Source organism: Telopea speciosissima, chromosome 7, assembly GCF_018873765.1.
Source record: "Telopea speciosissima isolate NSW1024214 ecotype Mountain lineage chromosome 7, Tspe_v1, whole genome shotgun sequence".
Lineage (NCBI taxonomy): Eukaryota > Viridiplantae > Streptophyta > Magnoliopsida > Proteales > Proteaceae > Telopea > Telopea speciosissima.
Window position 1 is genome coordinate 2,647,788 of NC_057922.1, and position 17,773 is coordinate 2,665,560.

Below are 17,773 nucleotides of genomic sequence, written 5' to 3' on the forward strand. Positions count from 1 at the left end.
CCGAAAAAAACAAACCATTAATTGAAAGCCCTATTAGCACCTGGTCGCATTCTTTATAACTAATCCTCCTTCTAGAGGCCCAACATATAGGGTGGGCGAGGGGAGGGGGCGGGGGGATGACCTTATAGGCTTATATTCATGGATGTGCCCTTCACTGTGGGTGGAGAAGAGACTTTATTCCTTTTTATAATCTATTTCCTTAATTTTTCATTGAAGGATAGGCTTGATTAATAATCAAGTGATCGAAATGAGTTTATTCTATTTTATTTTATGGTAAATAGAACGATGCTTAGTCGTGTGGTTTCTGGGCCCAGACATAGGAGCACATGAAATTACCGCCCAACCCCTCCTAAAATAAAAAATCTCCTCAATATTGATGCCCCTACATGCGCTCTTGTTGGCCCCCGCACTGGTATAAAGATTATACCATTATACGACCAAGCAACGATCTCTTGCCCGTATTATAGGGGCACCAATTTCAGTTCCGATCCAGATGGAATTGGCCTGAACCCTAGAGAAACAAGTCGAATGGACCAGTTTGAATCATCCTGATTTGGTATTAGGCCGATTCAAATGATCCAATTCCGGTTCGTTGAACCATGATTGTAGGACTCATATTACTCAACCAGCAAGTACAGACACTTGATTTTACAAAACAGCATTATGAGTAAGAAAAAAGCTCCTTACATTCTGGTCTGATAATGTAATTCATACTTGTTCAAAGCCCTCAATGGAATTAGGGAAGGGGCCATGACCAGAGCCAAAAGCCCTAATATGGTCCTTAAGAGATCTCTTGTGCTTGAAATCTGACCCACACATACAAAGCCAAAACTTGCCACAATTCTTCTCATGGGTTCTCCAGTCACCCTTCACTGCTAACAACTTCCCACATTTTCTACACATGAAGGGCTTCATCCCATGCTTCCTCTTGTAATGCGTTTGCAGCGTTTTGAAGTCTTTAAGAGGCTTTGCTCTTGGGTAATTGATATTGTTCTTACAACCTTGTGCACAACAATAGCAAGGAATGCTTAACATGCTTCTTCGTTGCGGTTCTCCCTTCAGTGATTCTGGTCCCTTGCGATATTGTGACCCATGGCCCCACATGTGCATCTACAAACAAATAATCTCTTGTAATAATGTTATTTTGAGGGAGTAAAGGATCCAACGGCCTGTGCTGCGCAGACACATTGCGCTTGGGCAGGGGTAAGGTGGTCATTGCGCATCGCCTTGCATCTGCGCAGCACAGGCCCCCCATAGAGGATCTGGATTGCGGAGTAAAAGTAGTTCTCACTTTTTAGATACTAAGAATTTAGGGGCGCTCTTCTCTGTGCCGCAGCGCAGACTGTGCCAAGACACATGGGGTTGGGCACAATGACCACCCTGCCCCCCTGAGTGGCAGGCCCATGTGCCTGGGCGCAGCCTGCACTGCGGCCCAGAGAACATTCTCCCAAGAATTTATTATATGGTAAAATGTTCTATGCACTGGGGATGCGCCCAGACACATGGGGGGTGGGCGAAATGACCAGCCCACCCCCCTAATGACCAAACTGGCCGTCCAGTCCCACCCCATGTGTCTGGGTGACTCCCGTGCGCTTCCAGGCAGAGAACATTGGCCCTTATTATGTAATCTCTTACAATAAGTGTTCTTCCTTGGCAATTAATTATAAGAGGACCAACTGCAATTTTGAATAGTCATTACAAAAATTAAAAAGCTCATAGATGAAGAGATGAACACAACAATTAAACCTTTAGGTTGTTGTGGCGATTGAAAGTTTTCTTGCAGATATGACAGGAGAAGTGGGTGAAGCCAATGAGTATCTCTGCTGGGGTAGGTACCCAATACTTGCTAGCAGCTACATCCATGGCTACATTGTCATCTCTCTTCTCCTTTGGTTTGAAGGATTCATTGGAGCAATTGGGAAGGCCAATGCGTAATGCAACCGTGACCTCGTAGGCTTCGTCGCAGCCTGTCTGTTGATTATCCTCTATTGTTGAGGTGGGCGAGTGAAGCAAGCGGCTTAGTAAGGGTAGGGGCTCAAAAATGTTTTCAGTAGTGTTTGCAGAAAGAGTTGAGGAGTAGTATTGGGTGTCCTTAGTAGAAGGAGAAGTGAAGGGGCTTGAGGGAACTGATGAGACAAGTGAGGAGTCCATGATGAAGAAGGTGAGGGGTAGATGCAGATGGCTAGCTCTTATATAAAGGGATTTGGTAGCCATTTTTGAGAGAAAAATATGAAAATTGAAGGGGGAGAGAGGGCTAGAGGGCTAAAGTTGGTGTTAGGAGAATTGTGTGGAGTAGTAGCTGGAGAATTTGTTGGTTGAAGGAAAACAACCTTTGGCGATTGGATCTTTAATAGGTGCTGCTCTATCTAGTATTCCCATTTTGGAAATTGAAAGCATTTTGCTTAAATACCAGTGGCCCATGGCCTCTGAACTTGGCAAATGACACACCACAGAGCCTTTAGAATACTTGGTAGCCTCATTATTTGATCTGATTCAGACTAAATGACCAGAGAGAGAGAGAGAGAGGGAGATTTCTAATGATCATTGATTCCAAAAGGGGTTGTGCTAACTTCACATGATATGTGAGGGATGTCCATCAGTAGCCAATACAAACACATAAAATGGGATCCTTTGGCACCGAGAATCCCATAAGATAGCTAGGGAAATGTAAAATTAAAGTGTAGAAGAAAAATCTACATGCTGCCTGCTTATATTTGTATTTTACTTGCCAAATTCATAGTAGACAATCAAACAGTATATTTAATAAGGGAAAAAGAACTATGTCTAAGAGTGTGGCCTACACCAGCACTCCCATGCATGTATCTATCTCTCTCCTCCTCAAAACAAAGGGGCAAAGGTGCCTTTTCATATGGAGGAGAGAGATAGACCCCCACTCCTGGATGGAAAACTACTTCTCTTTTAATAAAGAGAGAGAAGAGGGCTCACATATTTAATAAGAGAGAGAGAGAGAAAGAGAGAGAGTGAGAGGAAAGTAAACACTGACAACGTGTACTTCCTTTTCCCTAAATGTTATTGTTGCAACGGCTGATTGGATTTTCATGTGGCTCGCGACCTACAAAGGGAGTCTCTCTCTCTCTCTCTCTCTCTTTGGGTCCATACGTATCTCATTCATTATTGGTGAAGTTTTCATACCAAAATGAGCTGAGTAAGTGTGTTAAAATTTCAAGAATGTACCTAGTTTTACCACAAGCTAAATGATGTAGTAATTTTCCATCGGCTAAATAGACATGGCATGGCCTGAATTAGCCATGTGTTAAATTTGATACTCAAATCCAGACATTTATCCTCTTTTATTTTCTATACACCCCCATAGTATATCTCTACACCCTCTTCATAGTCTTGAAATATTTTTCAATGCTTCATTTTATCATTTGGCAAACTTTTCATAAGTAAGCATAGAAGCACATGAGTTATACATGTTAACGAACTTTGGGTCCCATCCGACATACCATGAATGTGGATAAAAATAGAAAGGATTGTGTAGAGAAGCTCCTTTAACCATTTTATATTTTGACAAAAGGAACAATCTGAACTATTGAATGGAATTGGAAAGAGGAAAACCTATATGGGACAATTGTCAACTTTCAACCCTAACTCAGTCGAAGGGCCCACAGTCCACACCATCCATAATTTCCATAGTTTTTTTTTTTATGATCCAGAATCATTTGCCCATGAATGGTTTTAAGTACTTTTGTCCATTTGATTTAGACATTTGGAATCCTTCATTTGGGCCTAAAATTGACATAAGCCATAAAATATTAGCCACTCTGCCCAATGAAATTTGAGGCCCAACCAACTGAAAAGTTTGTAGAATCTTAGACTATTTCATTTACTTGAGAAGAATAGAGAATTCCAATCCAATGGCTCTTGAACTAAGTTATTACAGAACTCTAGTTCCTCAAATCTGATCTCAAAAGTATAATAGACCCAGTTCATGAAAAAATTATCCTTTATTGAGGTCTCAGTTCAGGGCTGATAGTAAAATAACAAATCAACCCGAAGGAAAGAAGTAGTAAGTGAAAAATGAATATGGAAAAACAACTTAGTGGGGTTCGAGATTGAAGCAATACATATTTATATCAATATCACTTGCTCTAGTCGCCATTACCAAAGGTTGTAGCTTTCCACATTTGGGCGGTAGAGAAAGAAGAAAAAAAACTGTCCCCACCAAGCCATAGATCCCCTCTTCCTTATCATGAACCTTCCTCTCGCTCTTCCTCCACCTCTGAACTGACCACTCCAGTTCCAGTTGTTGCCGAGCATTGTTCTTGGGTTGTCCTTGAATCTGATACTGCCATGGTACAAGAAACAATTTCAATGCCTTTTCCTTTACTTTTGTGAAGGGATTTTCTTATTGACATATAATCTTACTTTTTTTAACCCTTTTAGTACAAGATACTTTCTTTTTTTCAATTAGATTAAATATTGTCATTTCAAATATATCATCGAGAAATGCAGAAGACATTGAGAGGATAAAGATCCTAGTATTACTAGAAATAAACTTGATAAACGAGCCAACTATGGGCAGCAAGAATCATAAAAAACAGGGATTTTCATCTTCTCAAGTGCCCGGCAGTGCACTAGACTTAAGAATCCAACCGAATGTTGTTATAACATGGGCCATAAAATCTTTTTATTCTTTCAAATGTTGGATGGATGGTTGGATTCTTAAGTGTGGTGCACTGGGGAGTAGTAAGAAGTTTAAACTTTAAAAAGGACTAATGGGTGTGTGGCTTTGAACTTTCTAAGGCTCTAGAGCCAATGAGTTATGTCCAAGTTTATGGTATCTGAAGGGCATTTTCGTAAAAGGGAAAGACAAATGTTGAATGGCCAACAGGCAACACTGAGACAGCACCAACCATGTCAAAGCTATGCTATCCATCCATGCCTGGCTCAAGTTCTCAAACCTTTTCTACCATCTTATAAGTCTATGTATTTGGAGAGAGACAGGGAGAGAAGAGAGAGAGAGTACTTACCAGCAGTAGTAGATGAGAGAAGAGAAGGTCTAGAGGTGGAGGGAGCTGGTGGGGGAAAGTTGGTGAAGGACCCCTCCTCACGTGTGGTGGTGGGGAGAGGAAAATAGGAGGGTCCGACTATACATTGGGGCTGACGATGAGCTGAAAAAGTAAGTCTGGGTGGTGCAGCTGTTGATGGTGGTGGCGGTGATGGCAAAGCGAAGCCATAATAATAAGGAGAGGCACCTCCTCCCATCGCCATCCCCATTCCCATCCCTGTCATCCCTGCGCTGGATGTTGACGTCCCTGCTCCGTACATTTGATGGTAATACTGAGCTTGCAGATGTGGGCTATACATCGTCTGCCAAATGGGCCCAACCATATCAACCAAAAACAAACACCCATTAGTAAACAATCTTTTCCTTTCATTTCTCCAAATTAGAAATAAAAAATAAAACTTTGTGGGTCAAATAGATTACAAGAGAAGAGGTTAATTAATTAGAAAATGTTTTTTGTTCCGAGTGTAGCCTACGTCAGTGTTCCCCTGTGGCTATCTCTCTTCTTCCCCTATGAAATGACATTTTTTTATTTTTTATTTTTTGATACAAATAGCATTGACGTAAGTCACGCTCTTGAACAAAAAACTATTCAAAAGTTGGGCAGCCTATAAACAAAATTACCAAATTTTGGCTTTTCTTATATATTTGTTAAGTTCTGAAGTAGGTAACCCTGAAAGTCTCACTCACAAGTTGCCATAGTTGACAATGGTTGGGCTTCTCACTGATTAAAACATTGTCGTTGGTATAATATGGTTGCTTGCTCTCTCTCTCTCTCTCTCTCTCTCTCAACTTGGAGGCTTTCTTTGGTGCAACCCAAGTGGAGACATCTTTTCAGGTGAAAAATGAATCATCTTGATGATTATGCTATTTTGGTTTAATGTGGATATGTTTCTACTTTGTGTCAAAGAAACGATAGTCATGGTTCCCCCCATCTTTAGTGGAATATCTTTCAAACTATGTAAGATATATGAAAAGGGGAGAGAGAGAGAAAGAAGGTATTAGTGTACCCTCTACCACTCGTTTATAAAATCATTTTCTTAATATTGGAGAAAATGTTTTTTGTCCTAGAGTGGGGGCTACATCAGCGTTTCTCTCTCTCTCTCTCCTGCTTATGAAATAACATCTTTGCTGCCTATCAGTGGAGGAGAAAGAAAGACCCTAGAAGCACTGATGTAAGCCACGCTCTTGGACAAAAAACATTTTTCTTAGGGGATCCACATGCTATCGTTATATGAAGAAATCTCTTATGCCAAGCCAATAAGAGCACGAGATGAGGGGGCGGCTGCATGGACATCAAATTTTTCTAATAATAATAATAATAAGGAAAATAATTTTTTGTACAGGAGTGTAGGCTACATCAGCACTCCCATGTGTCTATCTCTCTCCTCCTCAAAACGAGAGGTAAAGCTGTTTTTTCATATAGAGAAAAGAAAGATAGACTCATGGGAGTGTTGGCGTAGGCCACACTCTCGTACATAGAACTTTCCTCCTAATAATAATAATAATTATTATTATTATTATTATCATCAATATTTCAATCATTGAATAAATACACGAGAATCAAGGATGTTGAAATATAGAAATCCTTCAAATTATTCATGTATTGAAGAAAGAGATTGTTCTATGTTTTAAATTTTTAATCTAAAAAAAGAAAAGTTCTATGTGGGGGAATGTAATCCCTGTGCTAAACATATGGAGGCAAAATGACCACTCTAACACCCCCCCCAAAAGAAAAAGGCTGTAATGACCACATGTTGATGCCGCCATATGCACTCTTATTGGCCCACATGTACACATAAGGGCCACACTCTCCCAGAGAACTCTTGACCATAGAATAAATAAATGAGATACATACTTGGGTGTATCCATAATCTGGTGTATAAGTGGTGTACCTGCAAGGTAAAATATCATATCAATGGAAATGAATAAAATGGGTGAAATCATTGTTTCTTCTCGTCACTATGTGAAGTACCCTACTATATTATTTAAAACCATAATTTAAAAAAAACAAAAGCTTCCATGACTGGCCCAACGTGCGCCCTATACCAGCCTTGGACAGGTTGGCTTCTAGGGTTCTGTGATTTATAAAAATAAAGGCAGTATTTGTATGGGCCTACCTTTTGTACTCTATATCAGATGCAACAGCACCATATGTCTTGTCTCAGTCAATCAGTTGGAATTAGGAGTTTTGAGAGCTACCCATCAAATAAAAGATGCATACCATAACTAGAAATTCCAAGGAGAGAGACACCCCCACCCCCTCCCTTCTCACCCTATGTACTATATTATGATTCTAATTAAGAACTAGGGCAACCATACAAAACCCTAGCTAGGGTTAGGGTTAGGGTTTGGTGGGTAATATTACCTTAATTCTACGTGCAACCAAGTATTTGTCCATGCTCTCACTGTTTCAGAGCAGATGTGGCTGCCTTTAAATAAGACTAGTGTAGCTTAACTGTTACATAACACTAATTTAATATGTGGTAGGATTTCCATCAAAAAAAAAATTTCCCAAACATTCCTCACCCCTAGACCACAAAATAGATGAAGGATTAAACAAATAAAAGGATCTATATATAAGGTTGTGTTTGGTTGTCACCGAAATGAAATAATTGTTTTCATTTTAAAGCTACCATATCCAGCTAAGACAATACAAACTCTCACCACATTGGTATGACTTTTCTTCTTATATAACAAATCCAAGTTTTAATCATCAAAGCTTGTGATCATGGTTATCCAACTATGTTTTACTTATGCATTTGATTTTCGAAGGTGTATAAATGAGGTGTACCGTTTGATGCACTTTAAAGGTATACTGGATAGTCATATCTTACACATAAAATTTGAATGAAAAAGATATAACATAACTTACCCGTAAGGAGGATAAACGACCTGAGGAAGATGTAATGGAGGTGGAGGAAGAGTAGGAGAGGGAGGCAGCAGTGGTCCTGCAACTCTATTAAACGATGTATTACCCATTGATACGACCCCGCGGTAGGGGGTAGCACCTTGATTTCTCCCTGTAAAAATTCAACAACCAAACACCCCCCACATTAGCCTCTTTATTTCTTTCTTTCATTTAACTCTCTCCCCCCCCCCCTCCCTCCTCCCACTCAAAAAAAAAAAAAAGAAAAAAAGAAAAAGAAAATTACTAATTTAAGACTGATTAGAGATGTATATGGTTAAAGTGGTTAATTAACCTCTAGGTGGTGATGTTCGAGGACGACCAAATGAAGCAATATTACAGTTAGCCTTCCTCCCATCGATCATTGGGTTTGGATCGATACAAGCCCTTTTTGCTGATTCTGGATCACGAAATGTCACCTGCCCATATGATAATTTCTGGATCTTATTGATCAAATATATAAAAAAAAATTATTTTTCAAAAAAAAAAATGAAGAAGAAGAAGAAAGCTTACGAATCCATAGCCTTTAGACCTTCCGGTGTTCTTATCAGTGATGATGACAGCTTCAAGAATCTCTCCAAACTGTTCGAAATATCTTCTCATTTCTTCAGTTTGAGTCTCCCAAGCTAAACCCCCAACGAATACCTTCGTATAAGTTGTGTCTCCAAATGGAGACCTGTATTGTGTGTAAGCCATGGCTTGTTCTTATCAAGCGTAGCCTCGCTGCTCTGTTTTTTGGTTACCTTAGATCGTCAAAAAAGAAGAAATAGGGAAATGGGTCTCTTTCTTCCACCTCTTCTTCTTGTTCTCTTCGTCTTCTTTCGTTGTATCTATTTCCCTCCATTCCTCTACTAGAGCACAGGCACCATTGAGAGGAACAGAGAGAGAGAAACAATTGAATCGCTCCGTTTGTTGGCTGGAGAGGATTGGAAGAGTTGATTAATAGGGATTTGGAAGGGAAAAAAAAAAGGATGGTTATTGGTTAATAATTGAGAGGAGAGAAATAAGGGTTTTCTCTTTTTTCTTTCTCTCTCTCTCTCTCTCGCACTGAGTCTGACAACCTCTCGGCCTCTCTGTTTCCTCCCCTCTCCTCTCCGACAGCTACAAGCCCTGCAGGCGAGCGTTTAAGAGAGACAGAGAGGGAGAGGAATTGGTTTTTGTAAACTTTGGATATCGTCGAATGACAGTTGCACGACTACGCACTCGGCCCTGTCCACCCTGGCTCCCCCCATTAATATACTTTGTCCCCACCACAAACACTCTTTCTCTCTCATCGGTATAATAAGTATTGGCCCAATGGTTTTACAAAATTACACTTTTCTGTAGCCGTTATTAAGTCTCTTCTGTCATAAATCCGTAAGTCTCATAGCGGTTATAAGGAAGAAAGGAATAAAACTACTAACGGTTTCAAATGGAATCTAAATATTGTGTGAGTCGTTTACTAACGGGTATGTTATTGAATAATAATTCGGGGGTCACCGTGATCAGTTCGTTTAAGTAATTGGTCCTTATAGACTAGGTATGGTCTTATTTATAAACGGTCAATTGATTACTAGTCTATAATTGGGCTCGTACTAAACAAGAAATGGGCTACAAGTTATACAAGTTTGGTCCATATAGCTCTTAAAGTGGTTCAATTCTTTAGGATTGAAACAAGAACTTACTTGAGAGAATGTTTCTCACTAGGCTAACAGCTAAATAAATAAATCTCAATGCATTTGGAGTTCTATGGGTCTCAATCTTAATGGACATACATATAAAGACATTTTGAATAATATAAATGGCCTTGATTATGTACTTCATTTATTTTTGGCCCATCAATTTCATAGTGCATTAATATTCAATTATCAATTCTATATTTTTACTCGGCTAACAGTTCTTTAGATATAGCTTACGTAATACAACAAGATAAATTAATCAAGGAGACTAAGAAAAGGTATGTTTGAGATAAAATATGAAGTTAAACGGTAAATGAGGTAAAACAAACAGTTCATAAGCGGGCTTAAGCGGGTCAATTCTTAAACGTGTCGGGCTCGATCGGGTGCCCATCGGTCCATCCCCTTGCACCATGAATGACACATTTGGCTAACATGTTAGGCCTTAATCCGACACATTTAGCTAACATGTCGGGCCGATTTTTGGCTTTCACAAGTCAGAATCCCCTACAGCCCAAAACCTCTTGAAGGAATCACAAGAAAAAAAGTAAATGCCACGTAGTTTCATAACCTTGATTACAAAATGCACAAATATCCTCCCCTTTTCCCCCAAGAAGCCAGTTTTAAGTTCCTCCATATGACCAAAGACGACAATATTCCAACCTCAAAGAAATCTGCTTAAAGCAGCCACCTTAACCATAATGTTACAATTACCAATCACTTCCACCTATCCGCCCTAGTTCTGAAAATAGTAATATTATTAGTTTCGCATACACTCCATTGGCCCTTCTGTGCACAGGGGCCACACTCCCCCCACAAGAAACATTTTATCACCGGGCAAAAAGTTCTTTGAACCAACTGTGGAGGGTACACTAGCAGTCTCTTTCTCTTCCTCACATGAAATGACCTTTCTACTTTCGTACAAAATCATTATGTCACCGCTCCTCATTGGTGCATTTCCTATATCGCTTGTTCGATAATTTTCTCCCAAAAATAAAATAACCCAACCAATTTGTTACGCCTTTTTTTGAGATCCATTAAATACATGCATTTATTGAACATTTAAGAAGTGATAGTGACAAAATTAATGTGTAAAGTTACAAATTTGAGAACAAACTTCTTAAAATTGTTCATTTCAAGCAAAGGGAGGATACTCCTATATTGAAGTTGAAAATTGAGACCTTGAAGGGATAAAGCCTAGGGATGTAAATGGATCGGATGTGATCGGAGTTGAATATTCGTTGGTCAAATATGGATACCTCTAAACAGATTTGGATGTAGATCGGATTCGGATTTTTGACCATCCGTTTACATCTCTGCCTTGTGTAAACCGGACCTTCCTCCCCCTGGTGGATACAATTCACTGTCAATCCATGTTTCTTAGATCATGATTCTCTTTACATCATATTCTAGAACTTATTGAATCTTAAAAAGCCCTCAAAATCATTATTTACTTAATTTTTTATTATTAGATATTTGGATTTTTTTTCGGATGAAATTTAATCGGAGTATTCGGATTATTTTCCGAATATCTTTAAATGATTACGGATGTCCCTAAGCGGATACAGATGCGGATTCGGATTCGGGTTTCGGTTATCCATTTACATCCCTAGATAAAGGGGATAAAAATGAAAAAATAAGAAAACAAAGTACAAGTAGTTGTGTTGTGTCATTTTATGCTTTTAACAACTAAAATACAAATATCCAAGATTAAAGGTCTGAAACCTTTAATCTTTGTGTTGTGAATTGTCATTCTCTCTATTTTACCAAAAAATAAAAAATAAAAAATTGTCATTCTCTCTATTAGTTTGAAGGTTTGAAATACCTCTTTCCTCGTTATGATACTCATCTTAGTGTTGGAGTTTCACACAAAAGTAATTATCATATATCGGATATGAGCAACTCGATGTAATAACTTATAAAGACTTGAACATCCTCTCCTTAACAACTAACTTGTAAGAGTGACTTCTATTCGAATCCCAGTAGATTGTATCAAAACTAAAATACAACAAATCCATTACTTAGCCAAAAATCACTCCAATATAGAAATTGAATATTTGGTTTCTAAGTTAGGGGGATAAATGAATCATATAACACATCAAATACTTTTTAACTTGGCTGTAGAACTCATGTATTAGCAAATATTCCTTTCATTCACTCACTCTCTCCTTCTCCCCCACAATATTTTTAAAATTTCATGGTGGAATGTTTGCTAGCCATGCATTATTATAACCCTCTAAACAGAGGTCTTGCTGGTAATTAATTAAATATTCAACTAGTAGCAATCAAAGAAAGGGAAGATGAGGAAATTAATCAAATATTTATGAGTGAATCAACTAATTTGAATGGGCCAGATCATCAAAGATTCACAATCATATGCACCAATTGGATCTAGCTGCCTATATCTTAACAAACCAATTGTTCCAACTCCCAACTGAAATATTTTATAATATCTATGGAATTAATTAACATTGATGAATCATATTAAGATGTTCAAATTAATGCTTTGCCAAATCCTTTATTATTTTTCAGATGCTAATGAATCCAATCTGGAAAGGAAATGGAGCTTTTGTCATTTCCAAGTTGTAAAGCTTTCACATTAAGAAATCCTCTCTCCTCTCTCTCTCTTTCTTTCAACTCTGCCCCTTCTACCAAAAAAAACTTTGCTTTTTAGTGGTGTACGTGTGTATAAATGTGTGGTAGGGTTTGCAAACTAAACCCCTCTGGAGGTTTCTGAACTGCCAACCCTCTCTCTCTCACTGAGCTGCACGTGGGGTCTTGTCATTCATGGAGAGTAGTGAGCTGGATTTCATAGATTTTCCCACGTGGGAACTCTTTCAGAATTATGGGGTCCACCCACTTCCTCCATAACCTCATAGTCCAATAGACTATGTATCACCCACCTATCAACACCTTTAAGGGTGCACTTTGATTTTTAATTCCTAATTTAGTAGGTTTGTTTTATATATATAATAGGAGCCTTGACCCTTCTTGAGGTTTGAAGTGGTCGATTAAGACCTTTGTATTGATTTTATTCTAGGTTAACTTGCAAATCTAAGATCTTCATTCATTAGTCATTGACACTTGTATTTTCATTGCTTTAAATGTTCTTTCTAAATCAAAATAAGCTTGACATTGCTTTTGCCATGTTTGATTTTGTCTTGTTTGGTTTCAAGTGAAGGGAAATGAATGAAAGTAAAATTAATTTGATGGTAAAATAGAAATTAGGGAGAATGTTCTCTCTGCTGCAGTGCAGGTTGCACCTAGGCACATGGGTCTACCACTCAGGGGGCAGGATGGTCATTGCGTCTACCCCCATGTGTTTGGGTGCAGTCTACACTGCGGCACAAAGAACAATGCCTCTAGAAATTACTATAATTTATAAGGGAAAAAGAACTTTGTATAAGAGTGTGGCTTACGCTAACACTCTCATGTGTCTATCTCTCTCCTCCTCATATGAAAAGACACCTTTGCCCTTTGTTTTGAGGAAGAGAGAGATAGACACATGGGAGTGTTGGCATAGGTACACTCCCAGACAGAAAACTACTTCCCTAATTATAATTATCTGAGATGCAAAGAGGTGGAGTAGGGAGTAGGGGTGTCAATAATGCTCGGTTGGCCCGAACCCGCCCTGAGCTCGGCCCAGACCCAACCCTGATCTGCCAGCCCAAAGGGCGGGTTAGGGTGGAGATTTTGGCTGACCCTAGCAAGGTCGGGTGGGGTCCGGGATAAGACCCCGGGCTTAGCCCGGCCCGGCCCGAACCCTACCTTGTATTAGGTATAGGCAATGTAGATTTGTAATAGTGTATCACTTTATCACTGAAAAGACAAAAACGCCCATCTCTTGAGGGTAAACTAGTGAACCCTAATACCCAATTTCGTTTTCACTCTTCATCCTTGAGGAAGGCGCCACTCGAGACATCCAATTTCGTTTTCACTCTTCAGCACTTCCTCCTTTCCTGCTACGATCAAGGCATCAAGGAGCTTGTTTCTCCTCCACTCGACCTGCTACGATCAAGGCATTGCTCCTCCACTCGACTTGCTATGGTGCTCTCTTGACACAGGTATGTTCATGACCAAGCTAAGCTATGATTGGAATTATCAAGCTCAAATATAGCTAGGAAAACAAAACACAGTCAATGCAAAGGCCTTGCTATGCCGTACCCTTGTTACCCTTTCGAAATTATCCTTCCTTTCATCTCTATTTCACTTCTTCCTCTCTCTCCTTCCCAGGTTTTCTTTCTTACTTTTTTGGAGACCAAGATCGAATCCTGGGAAGGAAGTGAAAATCGCATTAATCTTTTTGAAAGGCCTACCTCCGAGGATAAACAGTTCTGAAAGGGATTCCTCTGTGATATTGTGTTCAGCTATTTTGTTTCACGGAAGGAAGGAAGGAAGCTAGTGATTCAAATTTTGAAACTTCGGGGATCTTCTAGTTTTTTGTTTTTTTTTTTTCTCCTCCCGAGATCGTTCGTTCGTTGTTTGACTGGATATCGTTCAGAAACAGAGATCCTAGTTTTGGCTCCTCGGAAGGTTTCTGTATTTGTAGTAGAGAATAGAGATTGAGCTACAAAGAAAGTTATACGTGTGGACTTTGTTTGTTTCCATCACTTGTTGCATCTGAAACAAGAAAAGATTTTGTGTTAGCGCATCAGGAAAGTTAATAAATCGTTCTGATCGTGAGTTAAAAGTTACGGCTTTAATTTCAAGGTGGGATTAAAGTAAAACTAAAGCAATTCCAACTCGGATCGCTATTCTCTTTCCTTCAATTTCTTAATCGTCAAAAACAAAATTTTATCTGTGCAAGGGATTTTGTTTCAAGAGAATTCCTGAAACTTTGTTTAATCCTCCCAAAAGAAAGGGGAAGGAGAATATTTCTTTGTTAGTTAAGAACGTAGAGAGAAGTGAGATTTCCTATCACATCTAGAATTTCCCCTTGGAATCCATTATTTGAAAAGTCAATGGAGGCATGAATGGTTAGGATCTTTGTAAAGTCCATTTGTTGTCTTTTGATTGTAACAGTATCCTGGTAATACACTTGTGACTTGACTGTATTTTCCTAGCTATATTAGGACCGCTCTGCATAGCCTTACCTGCAAAACTCTTATTGCTGTGATATCTTTAGAGAAATTATCACCTACTTAATGATACAGAAACAATTACATGCATTTCTAATAAAAAAGAAATTGGGTAGATAGCAAGAGGAAGTTGGGGGGTGATTGGGGACAAGCGAAATTAGATGAGCTGTTCATTGCTGTTTTAAATCCTAATAACATCATCTACATGACAATCAATTACCCCACCATCCAATCTTCCCAATCTTTTAGACTAGATTATGTTTCGAGGACTACGCTTTGAAATTTTTTTCTCCTTCATTTTTTCCCCCTATATAGGCTTGAAAGAAGCTAGTCATCAACAACTTCAGATGCAAATACTTGTTAAAATTGATTGAGATGCAGTTAGTAAAGACAGGGTCAAAACAGGGTCAAGACAGGATTAATCAGGGCCAACCCGACCCTTGATATGGTCAGGTCGGGCCGGGTTAGGGAAAACCCTGGTAGGGTTGGGTCAGGGTTGAGGGTTTCTTGGCCCTACCAGGGTTGGGTCAGGGTCAGGGTTTAGGTTAAGGCCTCTAGGGTCAAGGTCAGGGTTTAGGCAGGCCCGGCCCAACCTGGCCCATTGACACCCCTAGCAGGGAGGAGGATGGAAAGTCTGAGAGGGGAGAGAGGGTAGGGCAGTAGGGAGATGGAGAGAGGTGGGGCGACAAGAGGGATGCAATGGCACGCTGGGAAGGAGGACACACAAAGGCGGGGACAAGGGGGAAGAGAGAGAGAGAGAGAGAAAAGGTGGGTTTGAATACAGGGGTTGGGATGGGGAGAGGGAATCCGGATCAGCTACCCACATGGGGACGGGTGGGGATAAATCTGACCCCTCCATGGGGCGTGGGTCCCACACCCCCAAGGAGGGTTCAGATTTATCCCCACCTGTTCCCATGTGGGCAGCAGATTTGAACTCGGGGAGAGGGGCGGGACAAGGTGGGAGACAGTTGAGATTCAAAGGGATTAGATTGATGGTTATCCGTCCAAGAACACCTTGCCAACTTATTTTAATTGATTTATTTTTCTTCATTTCACTCCTAATTACGCGGTATCCATGGGCCAGGTGAATTCCTTCCAGGTAAAATTTTACACAAAGATGACAGGGAAAAATTATCTACTCTATTTCTCCAAGTTCCTCTAATAGGGGGTGGATCCCACCTGGGTAGTGTGTTCGGGCAGGGGGTAGGGTGGTCATTCCTCCTCCCCCTATTAGAGGAATTTGAAAAAATGGTCCGACCAGAGAAATGGAACAGATAATGATCCAAGAGGATGGTGTTCACCTACATGTGTAATAAAAATTACAAAATCATGGTTTCCAAGTCCTATAGACTTTTGAGGTTTTTCCTACGAAAGAAAAAAAAAAAATTGAGACTGTTTTCTAGATCCAAAGTAAGGTTAAATGACGTCTAGATCTGGTTTGAGACTAATAACAAACAACTTACACATACTAATGATGACAATATAGACCAAGTAGAATATGGAGAAATAAGGTTACTCCTTCAAAATAATAATAGACTTAAGTCTTTGAAATCTAGTGGATGATTCATTGATTCTTTTCTTCTTGATGATAACAAATGCTTGGTTCAGGATACTTGTAGATAAAATTATTCTCTAAATAAATGATGAATTTGTGTCTCTTATTGGATTTACAGGAAGAACTAATTTTGTTAGGATCTTAATCAATAAAGAACTCTAAAAATAAATAAATAAAGAACTTTCAAAAATTAAAATTTAAGATCAAATTTTCAAATTTGTCCATAAAATAAAATAAAAAATTAAATGTCATATTGAAGGGATAGAAGATGAAGTTTTACATATTCTAAATGGGTAAAAGATTTGTCAGCTTAATTTTGAAATTGCATTCGGACACTCCTCATAAGACTCAGATTACTGTAGCATCACCCTTGTAAAATGTCTCATATGCCTCCCTTATTTTTAGTATTTTTTCATAATACCCTTCCTCCTAGGCATGACACACAGACATTGAAGAGAACCCTCTCCAATTCTAAATACACTTATAGAGGTGTCACTCAAACAAGATTAAAAAGAGTTAAACTAGTGCCTACATCTAGCAAGAAGCTTATCTCCTTCGCAATGATCATATTGTCAAATGCCAACTGATTGGCCAATAAACTATGTAAACTTTTTTTTGATAAAGTAAACTTTTTAAACACGTTGTTTACATTATCATCTATTTAAGTGCAGTTTTGTTTTGTACCAAGAAGAATCTAACACAAAGTGGATCAGAATCACCAGATAACTGTGAAGAGCAATTAATTAAACATGTGGAATATCGAATCGTTATCTTCTCCTGCAACTGCAAGGCATAGTACTGCATCGTGTGGCACAGCAAAGGACCAAAGGCCATGTGGCACAGCGAGCCCCACATGGTGCACATGATTTCTACAGTCGCCGTACGATGTAGTACTGCACCCGTGCAGTAATTGCATAGGATAAAAATTCGTGGAACATCTATAGGAAAAGCATTGTATATCCCAAAGCCATAACCACAGCAAAAAAATTCCAACATGAAGGAGGTTATGATTTATGAATATTTATAGATAACTGTCACATAAACATCAATAGGGTGGTGGCGCAGTTGGCTAGCGCGTAGGTCTCATAGCTGCATTGAGTTATCCTGAGGTCGAGAGTTCGAGCCTCTCTCACCCCATTATTTTTTCTATTTTTCCTGGAGAATAAATTAGTTACAAAATGAGTATTTAAAAATTAAAAAATTTATAATTGTATAAAGAAAAATAAAAGTACAGAGTGCTTTATTTGGGTAGAAAACACTAATTCTTTTTATTTTTTTAATTGTGAGGTAAAAGAATGGGAGAACTCATATTAAAGCGCATTTAAATAAATTATTAGGAGAGAACACAATATTAGAGGACTCATACATGATGGGTCATATGATTTGATTCTCTACCAATAAATCTCTCAGAAGTTCTTCCAACTATCTAAATAAATTCATATATATAAATAAGGCAAAAAAATTTCCAAACCGACAACATGTTTTGAAAGTGGACAAGTAATGGCAATTTCAACCGTATCAACCGTATACATATCTAGAAAATTG

General features: G+C 39.0%; 2 protein-coding genes and 1 non-coding gene across 3 annotated transcripts; 1 reads left to right on the forward strand and 2 right to left on the reverse strand.

Moving 5' to 3' along the window:
- Positions 1–700: 700 nt before the first annotated feature.
- Positions 701–2,178, reverse strand: LOC122669475 (protein TRANSPARENT TESTA 1-like). Its single transcript, XM_043866243.1, has 2 exons — positions 1,747–2,178; positions 701–1,110 (listed from the first exon to the last, which is right to left on the reverse strand). The coding sequence occupies exons 1-2, from the start codon at positions 2,149–2,151 to the stop codon at positions 709–711; spliced, it is 807 nt and encodes a 268-aa protein (XP_043722178.1). The 5' UTR covers positions 2,152–2,178; the 3' UTR covers positions 701–708.
- Positions 2,179–8,230: 6,052 nt separating this feature from the next.
- On the reverse strand, positions 8,231–8,636 carry LOC122667304 (RNA-binding protein 24-like). Its single transcript, XM_043863556.1, has 2 exons — positions 8,454–8,636; positions 8,231–8,359 (listed from the first exon to the last, which is right to left on the reverse strand). The coding sequence occupies exons 1-2, from the start codon at positions 8,634–8,636 to the stop codon at positions 8,231–8,233; spliced, it is 312 nt and encodes a 103-aa protein (XP_043719491.1).
- Positions 8,637–17,278: 8,642 nt separating this feature from the next.
- TRNAM-CAU lies at positions 17,279–17,365 on the forward strand. The gene is given in 2 exon segments: positions 17,279–17,316; positions 17,330–17,365. It is a non-coding gene; the product is annotated as a tRNA-Met (tRNA).
- Positions 17,366–17,773: the final 408 nt, after the last annotated feature.